The sequence below is a fragment of the Eutrigla gurnardus genome (genome assembly GCF_963514095.1).
Source record: "Eutrigla gurnardus genome assembly, chromosome: 9".
NCBI lineage: Eukaryota > Metazoa > Chordata > Actinopteri > Perciformes > Triglidae > Eutrigla > Eutrigla gurnardus.
Genome location: NC_139923.1, coordinates 14630606 through 14654885, shown reverse-complemented (window position 1 = coordinate 14654885; position 24280 = coordinate 14630606). Strand labels below are relative to the sequence as shown.

The 24280-nt window shown below is 40.5% G+C and overlaps 1 protein-coding gene across 2 annotated transcripts; it reads right to left on the bottom strand.

Annotated features, from left to right (window-relative positions):
* Positions 1-121: 121 nt before the first annotated feature.
* On the bottom strand, positions 122-21847 carry slc6a13 (solute carrier family 6 member 13). Of its 2 annotated transcripts, none has more exons than XM_084018486.1 (15): positions 21744-21847; positions 9832-10032; positions 9197-9331; positions 7266-7406; positions 6197-6278; positions 5758-5890; positions 5457-5591; positions 4278-4381; positions 3932-4056; positions 3681-3793; positions 3422-3559; positions 2974-3076; positions 2532-2632; positions 2075-2245; positions 122-1081 (listed from the first exon to the last, which is right to left on the bottom strand). In XM_084018486.1, exons 1-15 carry the CDS (start codon positions 21748-21750, stop codon positions 917-919), a joined length of 1854 nt encoding a protein of 617 aa, XP_083874612.1. In that variant the 5' UTR covers positions 21751-21847; the 3' UTR covers positions 122-916. The 2 variants fall into 2 exon arrangements, with proteins under 2 accessions (XP_083874612.1, XP_083874613.1); XM_084018487.1 differs by lacking the exon at positions 21744-21847 and adding an exon at positions 15605-15624.
* Positions 21848-24280: the final 2433 nt, after the last annotated feature.

Sequence of the window (24280 nt, the reverse complement as noted above, 5' to 3'; positions counted from 1 at the left end):
CTCTATTCATATGATCTAAATGGCACAGGCTTCTCCTTCAGGCACTTTACATTTTAATTCCATACATTAGAAATAAGGCAAAACAAACTAAATCCGTTCCATAATCACAGGATTTAAAAAAAAAAGCATGTAGCATGTAAATCTGCAATATTCAGCAAAGAGAAATAAACAACATTGAGTTAATTATTATAACATTAATCTGAAAAAATAGCAAAGTGTAATTGAGTTGTGGGCAGTTCAGCTAAATATACATTTAAAATCAAATGTTTGCATTACCAAGCATTGGTTATTAGTATGCTTTTGTTGTTGTTTTTTTCATTAGAAAATCTTACATCCTGAGATGATTACTCTCTATTATATAGTAAAAACAGCTGTCCGCATGATCGGATCCATGAATGGAATAACACTTGTACTCTGTATTCATTACAGAAGTGCATTTCAATACACTTTTATTCATGTGACTCCTGTTGTGAAGCAGCAGATAGTCATTAGAATCAAAGTTAACTGGAATGTCAAGTCATACTAACTGAACATGAACATGTCCGTAACAGACAAAAGAAAGCTTCCTTAGAAAGCAGAAACGATCAAATGTAAATTCTTTGCCACTGTGTTACAAAAATGGCCACATTTTTCAAGTGTATATGGACTCCGCCCCTGGCAAATGAGATAGTAAAGCGACCGATGTTACCCTTTTAAGTATGAATTCTGATGCCATCAGATTGAAGGCAGTGTATAAAGTAGAAACCTCAGAATACAGCAGATCAGCAGTTTCAGGTTGCGTGACTGAAAATCAGGGTAGTGCCCGTTTCCACCTTGTCTGATGAGGTATTGTGGAGAGAGTAAGGTTGGGGTCAAACACAGTGTCAACGCTGAAAATTCTGACCCCCACAAGGCTCTGATTCTGGCCCTCAAGTCTCTAGCAATGGGACTCCTTTTCATCAACAGGGAAGTAACCGTCTTTAGTGGGAGGTGATTTCTGATGGAGGCTGTCGCCGTCTGCTGCAAAGATGGCCAGCAGCTTCTCCTGTTCTTGCTTAGTCTTCGGTAACTCAATGGAAGGAGTGGTCAGTATAGCAAAGCGCTGTGAATGGAAAACGTATTAAACAAGAGAAAACAAGAAAAAAGGTACATGTCGGCAATAGTGTTTGAAAAATGAATAGTGATCAGTTTAGGATTCATAGGTCATTTAGTCATTTAGGAACAAAAAGCATCTAAGACTAATCAATAACATTATCTAAGAGATTATTCAAGATCACGTCAGGGGTGCAGAGCCAATGTAAGGATTGGGTGATTTTTTTGTTTTGCAACTCATGCCACCATAAATCACAACTTCGTAGTGATTTGCCATATCATTCAAAAAGTACTACATAGGAAATCATTTATTGTGCTTCCCTTTCTTGTTTATTTGTCCTAAACAGCCAACAGAGCGTATCACTTAACTGTTATATTATTAAATCATAATTTTAAGGGTCTTGGGCATGTAATGTCTCATCTTTCGCCTCCCTCCAACCCACCATTTCAATCATTTCTTTTTAGATGTGAATCTAAAATGTGAAGAATGTGAAGTCTGAAAACATTTTTTTTTCTATTTTGAATAGTTTAGGGTATTTTTATCGAGGGGGACAATTCATGTTTTTCAGAAATTCCCCCTTCGGGATCTGCACCATGTCAGTAATGCAATATGTGGCACAAAAACAAGAACATTGGTTTCTTAAATGCCTTTCCCACTAGACCACAATAACCCACCCTTCGATAAAGAATTTAGAATTACTGCTATAACAAAAAATTAAAAAAATCATACATAACAGGTTCATACTAAATTGACCTTTACCCCTTGGCGCAGTGGAACTTACTCTACAATATTTCACACTTGATAAAGTTGTAATGTCAAATATGTGAGCAAACAGTTACCGATTCACACATCTAAGAAATATGGAGCACCAACAGCATTTATGTCCCAGCTGACACTGGAGCGAAAGCAGGGTACACCAGACACAAGTCGCCAGTCTCTCAGCGGGCTTGGATAGACAACCATTCATGCTCACATCCACACCTATGGACTATTTCGACGTACCTCTCTCAGTGTTCCAGGGGTGTGGTACAGTTTCACTGCTATCCAGATAGGGATACACAGCATCGAGGACAGGGCCAGGATCCAGCCTATCCCATTGCCCCACCACGGGTATACGTAGTCATTGTTGTACTTCAGAGGGGAGTACTTGATCAAGGCGAAAGCAAAGGTTCCCTAGTACCAGACAGAGAGAAATAGTTCATGGTTCTGTATGGAAGGATGTTGCCTTAATATCTGATATTTGAAATAGTATTAAATAGTTTCAGCAAAAAGCTGATAAACTTTAACCTTAATCTCATCATATTTTTTTTTAAGATGGATAAAAATATGCTTTATTTGACCATTTGAGATAGTTTGCTCATCAAAACTGTATTTTAACTGTTGGCCAGCAGAGGCTGCTATTGTTTCAGTAGTAGTATACTGTGAAAGCATGCACATTGGAAATGAATGTGAGACCCACAAAGCATGTTGCTGGGGTGAAGAAAAGCCAGCAGTATTTGATGACAGGGCTGGGGCGATAGCCAATCATGTCCTCTATGTTGTCATAGAAACGATCGGCACCTGCAAATCAGGGAGACATAAGGGAAAAGCAGAGGAGACTTAACATCAATATTGAACAGCAGAAATGTCAAAATCAAACACATAAATAACAGTTATGATTAAAAAAATAAGGAAAAAAGAATGCTTTGCAACCATAAGATCCACATTAAGTTACTTTGTTATTTTAATAAATGTTCTCATTGACTTTATTTTCTAAACCAACTGGCTGAAATAACACTGGAATCACTCAATGTTTAGCCATTGGCTGAATGAGGGCAGCATGGACTAGAATGAACAGTGCTTTGTGAGATTGAAGCCTTTGTCTTCTAAATACCCCCTTTATGCCTGCTGAACACACTCACCATAAACCCAAGCGATGCAAACAGTCTCAAAAATACCCACGAAGAGCAGGCACATCCCACTGGCTGCATAGTAGTCAAAGAGCTGGAAGATGTACATGCCACCCTGTGGAGACAGAGATGGGTTAATAACACAAAAGAAAGCTGTCGAAATAATGAAGAAAAAAAGACTCTGCATAATGTGAAAGCCAATCATCCAGTTTGTGCTTGAAGACAATTCTAGTGTGTAACACAGTAATTACACAGCTAAAAAAATTATTGGCTAGCCTTTACATGGACCGAAGGCTGTTAACGTGAAGCTGCAGTAGAAATAAGCAGTTTCAATTTAACAATTAGTTAGGTAGATTATGACCAACCAGCTACATTCCGTTTTGTGAATGGAAAGCTGGAAATATTTCTGGCCTCCTTTTTTTTCTGAAAAACATTACGAAATGAGGTCACTGAGACAAACCTCTGTCAGCATGATAAGCCCCATAAGGAAGGACACCACAGCAATAGCCAGGATAAAGAGCTCCCTGCGGTTTTTACGCCGGAAGGTCGCGGGATACATGTCCACCATGGCCGTCACCAGGCTCTCCACACACACAAACTGATCAGAAAAGAAATAGGAGATATTTGTACATATGCGTGGATGCATGTTGATCTGTATGTGTACTGAAAACTTTGATACAGAAATGACTCTGTTGTGTGTGCCGTTATGTTGGACTCACTTGACTGTCCAGTCCAAGAAAGACTATCATAATAAAGAAGCAGCAGGCCCACAGGGTTGAGAAAGGCATCATGGACACAGCACGAGGATAGGCTATGAAAGCCAAACCTGGACCTGAGTTAGACAGAAGGAAATCAATCAATACAAGCAGGAGCTTCACATACATCAGTTCTGACTCAATTCCTAAGTCTTTGAGAATAGTTCAACCCAAATAAATCAGTAGAATTAAAAATGAATCAATAAAATACCAACCGGACTCAGCCACTTCTGAGATGGGCAAGTTCTGCTCATAAGACATAAAGCCCAGGATAGAGAAGATGGCAAAACCTGCAATAAAACTGGTACCACAGTTCAGGAAACACAGGGATAGGCAATCCCTGGAAATAACACAGAGAGGCATATGTAAGGATAAGGAACAGCGTGTGGTTAGAACTATAGTCAACACTGTCTGCACATGGGGTTTGATTCCCTTAAATATAAAAAGGTCAACTGTCAACAATTATGGGAGTGTAACTTTTACAGCCATATAAGACAGAATTGAGGGGTAGTGTTTAGCAGTTGCCCGTAATGCCAAGTACATCACCATTTCAGTGCTTACCTGTAGCAGTTGTTGTTGTATTTGTTGTAGCTTCCCAGGGCGTTCAGGCAACCCAGACAGATGGCAAAGGAGAAGAATATCTGAGTCCCAGCATCCATCCATACCTTAGAACAGAAACAAGATAATCAAGCAGAGAAAATACAGTTTTCAGGTTTTTTTTTTTACATGTACTGTGTTGTTAGAATTTTGTTTTGTTTTATTATTAAACTGTGCAGACATAAGCACAAGAGAAACCCTACATGTATTCATAGAGTCTGGATTGAACCTGCAGTGTCTCTGGTACCAAACTTCCGATATAACCGAGCTGCATCAGCTCTGACAAAATGAATAATCACAATATGGAATTCAAATGACAGAAAATATAACCAGTTACCACACTGTTTATTTTATATTTTGTATATCATGCCAGTTACTTTACAAGTGACTGATAATACATGTGATGTATGGCCAACATTCCCAGGAGGCTTGGTGGACTCAGTGGGGAAATATAACACACTTGAGAAAATCCTGTCTGCCGATTGTTTAAATAACACTGGTTTCATTACTTATTACTTTTATTCGCCATTCTCCCGATATATTCTGAAAAAAAAAACTAAAACAAAACACCCAATATATGTAAATCCCTAAACTAACAACCTCAACCACTCCATCTTGACATCACCCACCCAGCAAAGCCTATTTATCCAGCCCTGTCTCTCGGAGAGATAAAGTGCAGCACATTTCCACCGTCATTGAACGCTCAATTGCAATTCAAAGTTGAAATGAGGTGTGTCTATGTGCTTGCAGTTCTGGTGAAGTGCTCCCAGGGCAATGGGGCATCATTAAGCCAGTGCCAAATATCTATGGGGTCCAACCAACAATACAAGCTCTGGATACTACTCAAAGGCAGGTATTTCAAGGCCCAAACTCCACCAGCCTACCTGGTCTCATCCTTGTATTCATCCTCAGAGCCCCGAGAGGGATTTAAGAGGATTCCTCTATTAGATTTCATTAATTCTACTCTCCTGTTCAGTAGTGAAACTTTTTTAGTATCAAGACATCAAATCATTTTGTAAAGCGTTAAATTGCTGGTAACCATGAGATCATGGTCTTTTTCAGTAGCATTTGCATGTGTACAAGTTTATGTTTTGGTGAATGTTCAAGATAAATTATCTGAAAGCAAATGCATTTCCAGCCTACCTGTGGGTCGGACAGCCGTCCTAGATCGGGGTAGAGGTAGAAGGCGATTCCCCTGGAGGCTCCCGGCAGTGTGACCCCTCTGATCAACAGGACCACCAGCATGGCATAAGGGAAGGTGGCTGTGAAGTAAACCACCTACAGGGAAACAGCAGTACTTCTTCATCAGATGTGTGTATTTACAAGACGTTCCTCTTGTTACTGCTACATTGAACAACGAAACACTTCCTGCATATGTGATGAAAGACCCAACTAACCACAAAGCAAGCATATGCGTCTCTTGTGAATGGAGGACATGTTTCACCTTGCCTGTAGACTTGACTCCCTTCCAGATGCAGAAGTAGCAGATGACCCAAGCAATAGCCAGGCAGATGACCAAATCCCAATTCAGAGTGCCAATGTTATCGATACCTGAGGAAATTCTCAGCACTCTTCGTCTGGGGCACACACACATTACAAATATTTTTTCATACAGAATTATTTATATACCACAATTCTCCTAACTTTTCCAGTAGCATTGTATCCATCCTGTCAGGAATGAAGGAGCTACGGGTCTATTAGCAAGTCAAACGGGCTTGTAGCAAAACTACATAAATTCAAAAGCAGTAGTAAAAATTGTATCCAGTCTGCTCATCACACATTTTAAAACCGGATGGAATACAAGATTAGCGTTGAATTTTTGGTGAACTTGTTGGCACCTATGAGGCCTATTGAGGACATGGCCAGACAAAAAAGGAACTTACTCCCAGAACTCAATGACAGGAGAGGTGCTGTTCTCATGGTGATTGATGGAGCCATTCCCCCTCTGAAATTCCATACAGGATCCTTGAATGAAAGAAAAGACAGAAAGACATTCAATCTGTAAAGAAAACCAAGCGTTCTTGAGGTTTCCAAGTTGCACAAGGGCAAGTGAAACAATGCCCTCACTGAGGAGAGAAATGGTGCAGGAACACCACTATAAATGAATGAAATGCTGAAGGGGAACACCAGAAAAACACTAACACTTAAAGCTACGACGAAGTATTAGGGCCAGTTTAAGAAAAAAAAAAAACGGAGGAGAGATGGGCAATATTGTGAGAAAAAAAGTTGCAAAGTTGCTCGTTTAAAGTGGCAAATTTGCAACTTTTAAACTAGCAAATTTGCCACTTTAAACTAGCAATTTTGCGACTTTAAAACTAAAAAATGTGCCACTTTAAAAGTAACAAATTTGCCACTTTAAAACTAGCAAATTTGCTAGTGTATTACGTTGCTAACAACCAGCATTTATGCTAGCTAACTTCCCATGAATGTCGCTTTTTTAAGGTCCTTAGGTTGATGGCTGTTGATGGTTATTGTTGGCTAATATTATGTCGGCCAAATTGTCATCTTATGGGTGTTTATTGATCCGTGGGTGTTTATTTGATGGTTGCAAAAGTCGCAAATTTGCCACTTTAAAACTAGCAAATTTGCCACTTTAAACTAACAAATTTGTGACTTTTTTTCTCAGAATATTGCCCACCTCTCTCGACTCCGTTTCCCCCCCCCCTCTACAGTGGCCCTAATACGCCGTCGTAAATAGCCATACTATGTGTATGATGCTTATTAGTTTGTGGTGTTAACATGCTAACATTTGCTCCTTAGCACTACACAGACTAGCTGAACTTGACAAGTTGATCTTTAAGTATTGAACAATGTGTTGGACCAACAGCCCCCCATTGGCATCCATGAATGGCTAAAAAAAACATGCAAAACTTGGCTACACCTGATTCAAAATTATTATTATCTATCCGTTTTTCTATTACATTTTGCTTGGCATAGGGTCCTGCGGCTCACCTGTGTTCCAGGTGTTGTTGCAGGAGGACCAGGGCAGATCCCAGGTGAAGGACTGGGACAGAAAGAAGATGGCCCAGGCTAACACGATGATATAGTAGATGTTAAGCAGAGCTACTATCACCTGGGTTGCATATCCCACTCCTGGAACAGAAAAACAAAGTTTATTACGGAACAGTAAAGTGCTACCATTTTAAGTTAAAAAAAAAATTGGGCTGGGATGAGTTTTAATAGAAGAAACATTGGTTTTGACAACACCATGAGAATAAGTCAGTGTGACATGAGGCTTTATTCTTTGCAGCCCAGTTACCAGGAAAAACGTCATGGTCCATTTCTGCAAACCATGTTGAGTGTAGATGTTTTTGCAAGTTTAACAAGCACGAAAAGCCACCAATTGGAACAAAAAGTAAACTTTGATTTTATAGGGGGGTGGGGTTTAGCTCAGGAGGTAGAGCTGGTAACCGCAAGATTGCTGGTTCGATCCCCGACTCCTCCTAGCTGAGTGTCTGGTGTCCCTGAGCAAGACACCTCACCCTAATTGCTCCTGACAAGCTGGCTGTTGCCCTGCGTGGTTGACTCCGCCATCAGTGTGTGAATGAATGGGTGAATGTCAGTCATTCCTGTAAAGCGCTTTGGACAAAAGCGCTATATAAATGAGGCCAGTTTACCATTTATTTTGCACTTGTAATGTAAAATGGTTGAGCTTGTTACATCACGTAGTACGAATGCTCAGTTCAGTTCTTTATTTATGATTGTTGTGTTCTGTTATTATTTTAACACAAACCCTAATCTTTTTTAAGCTTAACCAATAATCAACACAATGTCCTATTGTGCACATTTCTGCAAGCGTCATACGAGACTGATATATGACAGTTTTGGTTCAGAATTAACCACAAAACATTTCAGAAACTTATAAAGGCAACTTATGTTTTCTTCTGGTGACTGGGTTGATTTTTGAGGTTATAATATAGCTCTACATCGTATATTGAGCACACACACGATGCCTTAAAAGCAGCTTGGATGTCACAAGCACACTGTTACAATATTACATTTAACAGGAGTCTGAAAACACCACAAATTCTACTTAATTAGCAATATACTGGTAGCTTCATGCTTAGCAATTACTGATTATCTCAAATGACTCAGAAATGACTTTGAATTGGTGACAAGAGATCTCTGGCGGTTCGATTCACTAGAGACAGGAGGTATAATTTCACCTTGGAAAAGGCACAGTTTGATTGCACCCATCCTCAGCTCACCTCTGCTGCCTTTACAAATTAATTGCTTCAAAAGTAGAGTAAATTAGATTCAGGGTAAACTGAACCGGCACCATTTTTTGGTAAAACGCTTGTTCCAATACATGATTGCACACCTGTCGACTCTTCACCAGTGTCATCTCATGTGGGTTAGGATTATGGCTGATTACAGACTTATTTGAAGGCAGGAAAATGGAAAGTTACCCAGTGTTGGCTGCTTGCCAAAAATAACTACATTCATCACCATCCCCCATCTGTCCTACGTTCATACTGGACATTTTAACACAGGTGCAGACGCACACAAATGCATTACATGTCACATACTGAAAAGGATAGGCACACGAACAAAGAGCAAATTCCTCTTTCATACCACATTGTTACCAACAGTAAGGTGTTGTCACTTTGTCCTCATACATCTTTGTATGCATGGTTTCAGATGTGTATGTGATCATTATTACATATTTACAGTCAAAATACCATGAAGATGATGTTTTTCCAAAACACAAACTTTGACAAAGCACAAAAATCTAAATGATGTCATAAAAGTGAAGATGTTGAGAGCATGCCACTAAATCCTTCAGGCCATTAAAAATATCAATATACATATGAATATAAATATACATAGTGTATATATAAAAAATCCATTACAATACATTTCTTAAGAAAAAAGGGCATTACCTTCAAAGAGCGGGCATATTTTCCTCCAGCAGGTGATTCCACCCTCGCTAGTGTACTGGCCCAGAGCCGTCTCCAGGAAGAAGACCGGGATCCCACAAGTAAACAAGAAGATGAGGTATGGGATGAAGAAGGCACCTGTATCAACAGATTAAAAAGGAGCATTTCACCCATCAACATGCTCTCAAGCAATGTGGAGCACAAGAGGCTGGTGAAAATTGTTTGAATTTATTACATCTTACGCCAAATGATGCTGAGAAATCTGAAATCACCCATGTAGTTGCCAAATGAAGGTTTTACTTCCTATGGGACTGAAAGATTGTGATAATGTTTGGTAGGTTTATTCATTGTCACCAATCTCTTTTCCCATTTTCAGAGAACCATGCCCCTCAATGATCAGTGGATTTGTTTGAAATAGCGTGTATCATCTCCTCCAAATCAATTCTACAGCTTTCCTCTCAGAACCTTTGCTTTTGCTGCCTACCACACAATTGCAAGCAAATGCAAAGATAGAATTTCTGGAAACTTTGCATTTCTGTGGTTGAATCATTTAAATTGTTGTTTTCCACAACCCTGATGACTAAATGCAAAAGTGTTTGTGTTGAGCAGGCAGAAGATAAAGTAAGTCCAGTACTCACCTCCTCCATTCTTATAACAAAGGTAGGGGAAACGCCAGACATTCCCCAGGCCAATAATTTCTCCAGCTACTGACAGAACAAACTCCATCTTGTTGGCCCACTGACCCCTGTCTGTCATCTTCCCATCTGTACTGGCCACAATGTCCAGGTTGCTGTTGTGCACATTGGACGGCTCCACTTTGGACATGTTCTCCATGTCCCCTGTTTGACCGAAAGCATAAAGGGAAAAAACAAACAACATATTAAAAAGGGAGAAATGGGGAATGTTTTGTTTGCTTTTTTAAATGGCAATTCCTTAAAGAAAGAATTTAGAAATCCCATAGCACACGTTCTACAGCTACGTTTTAATTAGATCATTTCAACAAGTCGGTCTGTTATCTAAACAGCAAAGTAACGCCATCACTGGATATGATGACATCTGGAGAGAGAGAGAGAGATGTATGAGAAAATAGCCAATATAAGCTAAATAAGCTTCATTCATTATACATTTCATATGACCTCTGCACTTAACCTGTCCTATGCATTTAGGAACAGTGGGCCTCATTCACCAATATCTTCCTAATGTGATGGGTGCCATGGGCGTGCGTCACTCACACATCCTGTGAATTACCCAGAGTTAGAACAGGTGATGCTTGTAAGTCCCCTTGTTAGCAGCCCAGAGGGCTATTGCACAAAAGCAGACTTTAGATATCAAGGATAAATAGCTGGGTTCGACATATCCCAGGGAGAGCAGCCTGGCGTAATCCGTTGCACAAAGGCCAAACCAGGATGAACAGCAGCGACTAATTCAAACCAGCAGTGTTTCCCACAGGATTTTTGGAGACTATGGTGGGGGGGCTCGCAATCCTCTAGGGGGGTCCAGGGGCATGCCCCCCCGGGAGAACATTTTGAATAGATTTCCTTTTAATGCATCAATTTGGTGAATTTTGAGACCTGTTATATGACATATCAATCACTGACCAATTTCTTACAAACTGCTGGCACTGAAACAAATGTTGACATACTAAATGGGGTGGAGGAGTTTAAACGTTCAAGAAAGATGAAAACAAAAATGACTAAAACACAGTGCTGAGCCTTTATACTATTGGTTTATTATGACTATTATTATTATTATTATTATTATTATTATTATTATTATTATTATTATTATTATTATTATTAATACAAGTGGGTGACTTACTTGGTGTTTTTTTGACTCAAGCCCCGTTCATATACGTCGCCACTCGCCCATCTCTGAGTGACAGCTGTCAATGAATGTGAATGTGTTCTAGTGGAATGTGGCCAGGACAGGCGAGGTAATGTGGGCGGGTACGGAGAGAAAATAATTTTAACTTTCTGCGATGCGAGTGAAGCGAGTACCAGTCGGAATGTAGAATAGAGATGATTGACAGTTGACGTCAACAGAGAGTTCCACAGAGAGTTGCCGCTTGAACTAGTTGCCGCCGGCAGTGAATTGTTTTTCACCAGCGAGTAGAATTCCTATTCTGAAGACGTTCACGCACTTGTTACATCTAACGGTGCCACCACCTGCTCCCTCGACCCGATTCCCTCCTCTCTTCTCCAGGACATCTCACACGACATCTTGCCATTCCTCACCACCCTAATCAACTCCTCCCTCACCTCAGGTGTCATTCCAGCGGATTATAAGACAGCTACCGTGAAGCCTCTCCTTAAAAAACCCACCCTAGACGCTACTGACATCCAAAGCTACAGACCTGTATCTCTTCTTTCATTCCTCTCTAAAACCTTGGAACGTGCGCCTACAACCAACTGTCATCCTATCTCTCGCAGAACAACCTCCTAGACCCTAATCAATCAGGATTCAGGACTGCTCACTCCACTGAGACGGCCCTCCTCACAGTGACCGAGTCCCTGCGAGATGCCAGAGCCTCATCCAACTCCTCCGTTCTCATTCTCCTCGACCTATCTGCTGCATTCGACACAGTCAACCACCAAATCCTCCTCTCCACTCTGGCTGAACTTGGCATAACTGACTCTGCTCTCACCTGGTTTACATCATACCTGACAAAGCGCACCTTTCAGGTCACATGGAATGGCTCTATATCCAAACCCTGTTCTCTGGACACGGGTGTCCCCCAAGGCTCAGTATTAGGACCGCTTCTGTTCTCACTATACACCAGATCACTAGGTTCTGTCAGATGACACCCAGCTGTTCCTCTCTTTTCCCCCGTCCTCTGACACTCACATTGCAACTCGCATCTCGAACTGTCTGGCTGACATCTCTGTCTGGACAACTGCACATCTCCTCAAGCTTAACCTGAATAAAACCGAACTCCTCTTCATCCCAGGGAAAGACTGCCCTCGCATGGACCTGTCGGTCACTGTCGAGGGCATCACAGTATTGCCGTCGTCAACTGCGAGGAATCTGGGTGTAATCCTCGATGACCAACTATCCTGCACCCCCAACATCACTGCTGTGGCCCGATCCTGCAGATTTGCCCTCTACAATATCTGCAGGAGTCAGACCTTCCTCACAAAGGATGCAACGCAACTCTTGGTCCAAGCACTGGTCATCTCCCGCCTTGACTACTGCAACTCTCTCCTGGCCGGACTCCCGGCCTCTGCGATTAAACCATTGCAGCGTATCCAGAACACTGCAGAACGCCTTATCTTCAATCTACCCAAATTCTCCCATGTGACCCCCCTCCTCTGTGACCTCCACTGGCTCCCTGTTGCAGCACGCATCCAATTCAAGATGATGGCACTGGCCTTCAGGGCCATCAATGGAACGGCACCTGTCTACCTTCAAACACTGGTCAAACCTCATGCCCCGAAGCAAGCACTTTGCTCCTCTACTTCAGCTGGCCGGCTGGTACCACCATCGCTGAAATCAAACAAATGTCGCTCAGCAAAGTCCAGACTCTTCTCTGTTCTGGCGCCTCAGTGGTGGAACAAACTCCCGACTAATGTCAGGACAGCAGAGTCATTTGCCTTTTTTTTCCGAAAAAGGCTCAAGACTCACCTGTTCAGACTTCACCTCGACTCTACATAGCATGACCCACTAACACCGAGAAGTGATATATGTGAACGGGGCTATACGCGCACGCACTGTCAAACTGGTGCAGCTGAGGGGGGGTAGACGCGGGGGACGCCTTGCCATGGCGACGGGGGGAAACAGAACGTTGATGAGCCAAACCAGCCGCAAGGATTTCCCTTTATAATATGCGCTGCTGCCCTCCTGTTTAGGCCCATCATTAGAGCTGCTAGTTAAGTCCATTTGCCTTGATAAAATAATTTTGGGCGATCATTGAGACTATGGCGGCCTGAATTAGACTATGGCAGTGCACAGTCCTCGTCATCCCGCCTTGTCCCCTCCCACTCCCGCCTCGTTGAATCGTGGAACACTGAGGGGAGGGGTTTGGTATGGTCTACATTTTCAGAATGTAGACCATAGCTTTAACTGATTGAAGAATAAAAACTCTATATACCGTATTTTAGAACATTTGGTATTTATTTGAACTCAATAGATTGCAGCCTGCCATATGATATGCATAGAAATAAAAATATATTACAAATAAATATTGAAAAGTGCAAATTTAAGACACAAATGTAAACTTGGGTAAAAAGAAACAAAGGAAAATCTGGCCATTAAGTAGTGCAAATCTCTGTAACTGCATATTAGGCCTAGGCTACTGCACAATAAACAGAACACTACCCTACTTTTAAATATTCTGTAAAGTAACAATATTAAATATTGAAAATAAAATATTATACAATATAAAATAATAATATGATAATATAAAATAACAATCAAGCATACTTAGCATGTGTGTAGGAAGACGTACATAAAGTCTTTTTTTCCTGGGCATGTTATGCATGTTACATAAACATTCTTGACTTTCACATTTCAGTGAGCGAGAAGTAGTGCCAGTAGCCTACTTCCAGTTTGAGAATGCTACCTTTGAATTGCCCTGGCTCGTCGCCATTGTCGCTGTCTTGTTGTGTTTGGTAGTCAGAGCGTGCAGTGAGACAATAGGCTCGTTGGAAAGAACTGCGCTCCAGTCGGACCGTTTCCATAGGCCTTCGAAAATTTGGAAAAAGTTACATCCTGTTAGACGGGATCTGGAGGCTATCTTTAGTTTGTGACCACATTTGAATTTATTTATATTTGTTTATAAACAAGTGGAAATCAGAATACTTTAGTAACCCATCTGCTGCAGTTACTTCATAAGAGTCAGGAAAGAAATAATAATTATAAAAATAGTATAAAATAATGCCACTAGATATAAGTAATGTATGAACATAATGTAAAACATTATATGGTATAGTAGTGTATCTGGTGTTGATGTAGTATGATATAATCTTGCACATAAGTAAAGTTTGACAGTTATACTGTATTAAATGTGTATCTGGGTGATTATTATTAATATTATCAACCACATGAAATATGATTGTTAACAGATTTAACTTTAATTGCACAACACAAGACTAACAGCCCACGATCTAGCGTTAAATATTAGACTCACACAGGAAATTTGCATTTTCTTCTAAACGTGCTGATTGTTGTCAAAACGAGCCAATCAGCTCTTAGATGTTGCGAGGACAAGGCATTTCCCATCATGCCCCAGGTCTTGCAGTCGGTTGAGAGCAACTGCGGTGCCTGGCTCTAAAAACTGCGGACACCTTGATCTCGTGAGATTATCGTTGCCCACATGTGCATGACGTCAGAACAAGTCGGGATCAAGTCAGACACAAAACTAACCAGCATGCATTGTGCCGAATCGATTGCTGGCAATCGCCGGCGCAGGCCTGACTCATGTGGAACGAGCCTAGCGTGAGCAGGGCATGATCCGCACACTCATCATCGCATTTGCAATGGCGTCATCATCCCCACCCCTGCTCTCTTCAAGCAGCTGATGTGTGGCACTGGCCAAAGCCTGACACCTTGCACTTCATTCAACCAAATTGTAGTAACGCGCAACTCTACATTCTCAGTAACGGCAACGGCATTCCAACGATGGGAAAAGTAATTAATTAGATGACTCGTTACTCAAAAAAATAACGCCGTTAATGCTCTGTTATACTCTTACGCCGTTATACTCTAACGCCGTTATTACCAACACTGCTGGACAGTGATATGTACAGGCAGTGGAATAACTGTAATGAACACGTCGGTTTCCCAACAAAGTGACTGAGATATGGGGTAAGATTGGAATGTAGTCACACACAGGCGATCCTGTCTTTCATTAGTGGGTCACATGATCAATCACCATTGTTTTAACTCACTCTTTAGACAATTAAATAGATGAACATTTTTCGAACTACAACTTTATTTCGCATGTGTCTTCTTCTGCAGTGTGTGTGTGTGTGTGTGTGTGTGTGAGAGAGACAGAAAGAGACTCCTGCTTATGTGGGTTTCCCTCACCTGTACTGGTAATGTCTATGTTGTTTGTCATAAAGTGAATCTCTTTTTAGCTTGAGTCAGTACAGTCTTTTAACTTGATAATAAATTCCTCCTTTGAATACTGAAATAAAAATATATATTTAGTTTTGTATCTAGTGTAGTGTTTTATTTAAAAAAAGGCCATCATGCTTTGTATATAATGAAAATAATAAGAAACAAATATGAAAAAAATATTATTGTAATTTCAATACGACAGTATTCTACAACTGAAGAATAGAAGAACACGCAATAACCAATTATTTTGTAACACGTAGGCTCTCAAATATGCATACATATGCTTTTAAATGTTCGTAGGATTTCTTAAAGTTCTCTAAAGGCACAAAGCTGTCCCAAAATGTTGTAACTTACCCATTCTCCTAATGTTTTCCTGTACTGAAGAAAGCCTCTTCTATTTTATTACATACACAAAGCAACATTATGTAACTCAAACATGTGTACTCTCTGTACCACACACTTAATGGAATACACAAATGATTTATTCTTACTCTTCCTGCATTTGGCAGTTGGATTTGGTTTGCTTTTAGCCTGGATTATGCACGTCTTGTCTTGTCCAATATTGAAGTTTGCTCTTTGTTTATAAATATGCGACTCCTGCAACCTTTCACATGAAAGCGTTCATAGTTAGATTAAGGTTGGGCTATTCTGCACATAGGTTTTGAGCTGAAGCTAATACAGAGCCAGAATGTTCAGCAAAACAGAATGTTCTTGGCACAGACAGTTCTATACCACAACGTTGATCCTATTGATGCTTAAATCATTCTTACGATTTGCACAACCTTCACTTCATGTACCAATCACTCGACCCAATTTGGCACTACTTCACACTCCCTTATCTGCATTAGACTCTTCCTTCTTTACACTCAATTACACATCACCTTGTTGTCAAAACACTACACACAATGTTCAGTTGTTGCACACACATCTCAAGGAAAATCTCAAAGCATCAACCTACAACACACAAATATTCAAATATCTAAACATTCAGGTCTGTTCAGCAATTTGCAATCTGCAGCATGAAAGTGCCCTGAGAACTTTGAAGAGAGATACATCCAGAGAAGGAGAGCAGTAAGAATGAGAGGAGGAGGAGGACAATGAGGAGGAAGAGGAGGACAAGAAAGAGGAGGGAGAGGAAGAGGAGGACAAGAAGGAGTAGGTAGGGGAAGAGGAGAAAGAGGAGGGCAAGGAGGAGGAGGAGGACAATGAGGGGGAGGACAAGGAGGAAGAGGACAAGGAGGAGGACAAGTAGGAGGAAGAGGAGGACAAGAAGGATGAGGTATGGGGAAGAGGAGGAAGAGGAGGGCAAGGAGGAGAAGGACAGGGAGGAAGATGATGAAGAGGAGGACAAGGAGGAGGAAGAGGAGGACAAGGAGGAGGAAGAGGAGGCGTAAGAGGACAAGGAGGAGGAGGAGGAGGAAGGTCAAACAGCACTACTGTTCTCTGTCTACCGAAATCAAACTATTTTTGCTGCATATTTCTGTGCTGTTTTATGTTAAAGCGTACACTGAGACATTTTACAAAAGGAGAAATTGCTGTGTGTTCCATTTCTATGATTGTTTTTTTTAATTATGCACTTCAGTGTGCTGTAAATGCCTGGTAGTGTGCAGCAAATGGTTAGTTGTGTCTACTCAATGAATGGTATGTGTGTGTCATTTGAAAATATGGCTGTGTGTGCCAAATTAAAACACAAGTTTCAACAGTTACAGTTTTTCTCAATTGTTTACACACAAATACTGGTACTTGAGACACAATGACCACAACATGTAACTCATACACCAACACCCTGAACTAACTCTGCTAAACTGCAAGCACAATTCCTGCTTTACACTCAAATTGCAGTTTTAAAACACACTTTTTTCAAAACACTACACACAATTATCTGCATTTGGCACAATTTTCATGAAGAAAATCTCTTGTTTTCACAAGGAACACACTGCCATTCAAAATTCTAAAGTTAATTTCCCTACTATGCACACTGACTCATCACATGGGAAAACACCTGCAACACAGTTTTACAATTTGCAATCAGAGCATTAGCATAAAAGTGCAACAGGTGAGCTCTTCTGTTTTGGAGCAATGGATGCCAACATTGGCAACAGAGGCAGAGCCAGAGGAGTGAGAGTACGAGGAGGAGCCTAGCATGGATTTGCCATGCTAGGCGATATTTCCCCCGCTGCTTGGCCATCGCTTGCATTGCCTGTGATGTGGATGAGGTGCTGTGGCCAGACCGAAACAGAAGAGAGGATGCAGGATAGTTGTTGTTGTTTTGTTGTTTTGTAACTGTATACAGTAAATTCTTCTGGTTTTGTATGTAGACCACTGTATATGCAACTTTGTGTTGGTTTGGATGAAACTGTATACATTTCAGTATTCTTGTGGGAAAAATAAAATATATAAAAACAATATTCTAAAATATTTTACAACACATTTATGTATGTACTGTCTGTAGTGAGTGTAACACTGAACAAAAAAAGGCCTAAGTCATTATGGTAAATGGAGAAGAAGTGTTCATCGTGTTTTACATTGAGCACATCAGTGTTCAACCGGTTCTTATAAATGTCTATTCATATGATGGTTTGTGTGTGTCATTTGAAAACAAAATACCATTTTGAGAAGAAATAACATTGTTTTGAATGTAAAGTTTCATTTTGCAGGAAAATTGAGGAGTTTTGCCCATTGTGTGTGTGTTTTTTTGATTTGTGTGTAGAGTTCTGAGAGTATGAGGCATGCGTTCAGAAAATGTGTGTCAATCGAGAAAAACTGTAAGAGAACTGTAAGAGATTTGATGGCAAAGAGTCATCTTGCAAAGGGAGTGTGAGGCTGAGCATTATGTGTGTGAGGTTTTTAATTTTGTGTGTGCTGTTTTGAGAAAGCTGTTATTGCTTTGAGTTAACGATTGTGAAAAACTGTAAAATACAAGAAGAGAAACCCTGGGTTTGTTTTATTGGGTTGATAGCCACCTTTATCGGATCGCTGAGCAGGATTTTACACTGAGTATGCTGAATTTGCTTTGTAGTACATGCAGGCCCCAGAACTCCACACCCTATACCCTCATTATCTGCCGTGCCAGCTTCATTTGTGCCGTCGCTATTCCTTCCCGTGGATCGTGCATTTCCATTTTAAGCCATTAGGGCTCATATTCTCTTCCCCGCAGCAATAAAAGTCTATTTTTACATCACCACTCTGTTGGTGTCCAGCGTTTGGGTGCAACTTGTGTTCATAACACAAAAAGATGACAACAAGAATCAATTTCATTGTTGTTTATGTCTTTAACTTTAACATGATTTGAAGTATCAAAGCTTGCTCAGTAGGTTAATTGCATCCATTAAGAGGGCCAGCTAATTCAAAATACTGCAGCCGGCCTACATGTGTACTCTTAGAACCGAACATATAAGTCCTGTGCTTAAATTACTTCCTTGACTCCTAATGAAAAACAACTTGAAATGTGACCCAATAGGTCTTGAGGTATCAATATTAGGTTATCTTAACTTAATACCGGTGAGTTGGCTGCCACACACACACACACACACACACACACACACACACACACACACACACACCGACAATAAAGACAGCGACATGACTTCAGACTGAGAAACATGTATCAAAAAAGACAAATGATAGAGTTTACAATATTAATGTAAAAGGGATGTACTGTATTTCAGGATGAAGTGTTCTTTAAAAACTGGAGGGGGAATAAGGAATTTCAGGACCTTGGCTAGTTCTCAAGGAGAATTCTCACTGTGAATGGGATGTGCCAAATATGCCTGTTTTGTTTACCTGAGCTACTGAATAATGTATGTCACTACTCTACTGTAATGGCTGGTGTTACGTGACCACGTTAGAACTTAGTCAAGCCCTCAGCCAGACCCTGCTTAGGGGCCAATGCTGCTGAAAGAATTTTTCTCCGTGGAGGAAACAGACAACTCACTGACTGTGCTCACTCCTGTCAGGTTGGATTAACAAGCCTCTCACCAGCCTCTCTGTTAGCCTTTCCCTCTCTCTCAAGCACATCGTGATTGCTGTTGCAGTCCAAGTTCAAACTGATTGGTACGTAAGTCTGCAAGGGAAATGCTCAAACTAATTCAGTTAAAAGTATACATGTTGGACTCCAAACCTCCTCCAAACAAACACGGTCACCAGGATATGTAGGGGGGGAAAACACAAGGGATGGGAATGGACATCGCACTTAGCCAGAAGCCTTGTGTGAAGCCACCTTTAGGAATTGGCTACTAAAGGGCAGAGGTGGAGCAACTGTGACTCTGTGTGTGCTGTGAACATGGAGTTGGGGATTGGACTCGTCTTTGGGGCCAAAGTTTTCTGCACTGCTGCCAAGTTGTGGCCTGAAGTAAAAATAGAGCCCCTTGTTTTCTGAAGGTACTCGGTGGGAATGAAGTCTTGGTGATACAAAAGCTGAGGAGCCCCACTGCTCTGTGCTGGCAAGTGAGAATCCTCACTGGCTGTCCAGCCAGATCACAGTTTACCTCACTTTTTCACAGTTTCTTTGTGCATGCTGGGAAACTCAACACACGGGCCAAAAAGCTCACTTTGACAACAGTCCCTTTTAATAGGTGAGACTAAATATGAGCTTTATAGTATCTTCGTCATGTTGAAATAGTTTTCACACACGCAAAGAATGTCAGAATGAGCACACACTGTGAGAAAATATGCCAAGATTGAGAATGATCCCATTAAGGCACGGAGGAGCTTTATCTCAGGATACAGCCACTGACAGACTAACCTATTGAATGCTTGAATGAATGTGTGGTTGACTTACTGGCCATTGTGCAATCTGGTTTGTCCTTACACCCATGGTCATTAAAACAATTTTAGTATTGAACCTCTATAACATTTCCAGAACTGGAAACTTTTTATCATTTCCACCTCATAGTTTTCAGCCCATGAATGTACACCACATTCCAAATTATTATGCAAATTGGATTTAAGATGAACATTTATTTTTTGTTTTTCAATTAAACGCATGGATGGTATTGTGTCTCAGGACTCCTTGGATAATTGAAATCAATCTCAGACACCTGTGGTAATTAGTTTGCCAGGTGAGCCCAATCAAAGGAAAACTACTTAAGTAGGGCGTTCCACATTATGAAGCAGGCCACAGGTTTCAAGCAAAATGGGAAAGAAAAAGGAACTCTCTGTTGCTGAAAAGCATCAATAGTGCAATACCTTGGACAAGGTATGAAAACATTAGATATTTCACGAAAACTTAAGTGTGATCATCGTACTGTGAAGAGATTTGTGGCTGATTCGGAGCAGAGAAAGGTTCTGCAGATAAAGGCATAATGAGGAAGGTTTATATATATATATATATATATATATATATATATATATATATATATATATACATATAATACATGTGCATAATGAGGAAGGTTTATATATATACATATAATACATGTGCATAATGAGGAAGGTTTCTGCAAGACAAATTCATCGGATTAGGAGAATAAACATATCTCTTTCTAGGGAAGGACTTGGCTACTTTATTTTGAGATGCCCCTGGAATCCCCATGTTTCTTTCTAGTGTAAAGCACACAGGACATCCAAGTGACTAGAATCATGTCAGCACTTCTAGACTAAATTTAATTAATGCATTCCATGGTTACCAGTAAATATACCAATAAATACTAATGGTAAAAATAAAAATTTTCATAAACTTCCCTTTGCCCAAAGATCATCATCAGCCTCATTCACAATCACACCAACAGTCAACATTCAGCAAAAGTGAACTATTTAATGACTGTTTAATGAGTAACACAGTGTATGTATTCTTTACATGACATATAATAAAGACATCGTGAAATCTAGAGCTTGTGCTCACTACTAACCTGTTGTAAACCCTGAGTCTGACTGCGGTGTACAGATTCACCTGTTGCTCTGTTGTTCTTATTAAATTTATCAACAAAAATCTTGGCACCTGTTTTCTGGGCCTGACAGACAAAAAGGAAATAAAGACAGCTATATCCGCCCAAAAGGCACGCTGGCCTATTGGGTCTGTCAGATGGCCAGTCCCAGGTTATCATTATGAAAATGACTGGCTTTCCGAGTTATTTATCACTGAGGATGAATTAGGCAACACTCCATACAAACAACTCGTCTTAAATCCAGCAGTCCCATTTCAATTGCTTTCTGGTTACAGCTTGATCTCAGCACTGAACGAACTGTGCTGCATGAACATTTGCTTAATACTCCAAGTACCAAAAGTTGCACTGGAGCATGTCCGTTACTGCATGCATTTCAATAGCTGGACAAAATCATGCATGGTTTATTCCTCGAGGAAACCATTATAGACAGAAATAATTTAAAACAACAGTCTTCACGAAGCTATACCGCCAATAAGTAGCAGAAACAATGAAATTGGAATGTAAGATGTCTGTAATGGATTACATCTCATAAAAAGGAATAATTTCACTTATTATCCATCTCTGATCGGGAAAAACATAAAATTGCATCAACATCCAAAAGCACTCACCTTTCATGATGTTGTACAAGAAGAGAGTGGGCCACCAAATGCAGGCCTGCTGCCGTTTTGGTTTCACAAATATATTCTTCAAGGGGTGGAGATCCGAGAAACTGCAATGTTTGGTGCAGCCCACAGTGAGAGTTTCTCCCTCTTTGAAGACCCCCTCCCTTTATCCAATTCCATTCAGACCCCCCCCCCCCCCCCCCCCCCAAACACACACACACACAACCCTCAGCACACTAGAGGTCTGTGCTGTCTCAGCATGGTGGGCTGATTGCGTAACCTTTTGACACACTCATTCTCCCAGGGCCTTTCTGTCCAGAGAGCAACCAGGGAGTATGGGGAGAGGAGACGCAAATAGGAGTATTGAGGTGGCAACTCAGATTCTACACATAACAGGCCATTACTGAGGTCGGTTTGAAAAAGATTTAAGAAGAGACACCCAAGGCAAAAACATTTTTTTTTTTTTATCAATTCTGTCCGTTTCAGATGCTGTGGAAATTAATGACGGTATTAAACGCTGAAGTGAAGTCCAGGAACAGCATCTGAACATGAGTGTTTTTCTCCTCCAGATGTGCAAGGCTCAAGTGAAGAGCGGTGGAGATGGCATCCTCAGTGGAGCGGTTTGGCCGGTCAGCTAACTGGGAGGGGTAAACGTGGCAAGGAGCCCGGAGGTGATGTGCTCCTTCACTTCTGTTTTACCTCTTAGTTTTGTTTCTTTTGTTAGTGGTAACACTGCTTAGTTCTATTGTTGTTTTATTTTTTATTTGTTAATCATGAGGCTGCTGCTTTAAACTGAATGTTTATGTGCAACAACAGGGAAGGAAAAAACGTCTCTCTTCTCATTAGCGAGGACATTTACATCTCCTTAGACTTAAATAATCATTTGACGGTCTTATTCTAGGAGTTGTGATACTGCTTCAAACTGGGTTATTTCAGTCGCTGGCCTGCCTGCACTAGGCCGTCACACTGAACACCATAACAACTATGACAAACTGAAAAAGACTGAAAGGAGGAGGGTTGGTAGTAGGCTATAGGGAAAGGCCTCCTGAGGGTGGGGCAGTAGATTTACGATAGAGTCACGATAGGCTATATTACTCTTTTCAATTATTGTGCGCACTGAACACCAAGGCAAAATCCTTATATGTGAAAATGTACTTGGCAAAAAAAAACTCTGTTTCTGAAGAAATTAAAATGTAATGATGATGACAAAACTGTTGGTATTGCTATTTTTGCAAATTAGTATAAAATCTGAAATCAAATATGACACATTTTTAGTTTTTTATCTGAGTTTTTTTGACAACCCTTCAGAGCAGACAACCAAACCTGTAGGGAAAATGCACAAACTAAGGAAGTGAAATGTTCAGACACGAGGAGTGGTGAGTAACAAAATAAAACAGGAAACACTTGCCATGAATGAATGAGCATAACAAAAAGGAAAAACAGAGCAGGGCAGATTATGACAAGGGGGCTCATTAATGAACCGTATTTCTTCTCTGATTCTCTCTGAAGCGTCCTGCTGTTCTATGACTGCACAGCCACAGGTCACCGCTCAGATTGTACTCTAACTGGTTCATCCTGTCTCTTCAGATCAAACTCAAATAGGCTTGTTAAATGAAATGTGTGAAAGCTTCTTGTGTAAGATCTCCTGGCATGAGAATTACAATTTGTGTCAACAGCAACGCAGACATTGTGGGGGCTCACTCACACACTTGTTAATGATGAATGAAGATATGATTTGAGCTTTTGGAGGCACCGATGGATGCTGGACCAGATTAATACACTTTACAACTGTATGAACAGTTACTCAAACATTTTAAAGAGGGGACTTGTCAAGTAAGGGGTAATTACAATATTAAACGTTTTTTTTGCTTTTTTTTCTCCTGTATTTTAAAGGAAAATTGTGATGTAACCATTTAGGTTAGGCACAAGAATGACCAAATTTAACTCAGTTGAGATTTGATTGTGATTTACTTGTTTCAATTGAATAATTATAATGATTCAATAATGTTACTGACAGATTATAACATTGGCAAACACTTCATATGAATCCTGGAATATATGTAATGAAACTTTCCCATGGTATAATGTGCATATTCCATCTGCTACTGCTGTTTGTCCAAGAAAATTCAAACTTCTCATTTTCCAACATTTTCCTTTTTGACAGTCATCTAATTTTGCAAAGCTATATCAGTCTGCTATTTTTAATTGACAGCCCTTAGCCTCTTGCTGGAGGGGGGTGTTTCAAATAGTCGTCCATGACCTTCCCTGCTCACCTCTGTAGGAATATATCAATACCTCTAATTCCTCACTTATCAGGAAAAATTTTATTAATGGACCAACAATGAAAATAATCAGACTCATGAATAAGAGTTGTGCTCTCCCCTCCTCTTGGGAGAAGACTTGTCATTTAAACCCCCACAGGAAGAAACTGGGTTTTGGATTAACTCTTCTTTTAGACCAGAACCTTGGAGTGAAAAGATAGAACGTTATCTCTACCTCCCTATTCTTTCCCAGGCCATAAAAGTGTTTATATAAGTGTGTTT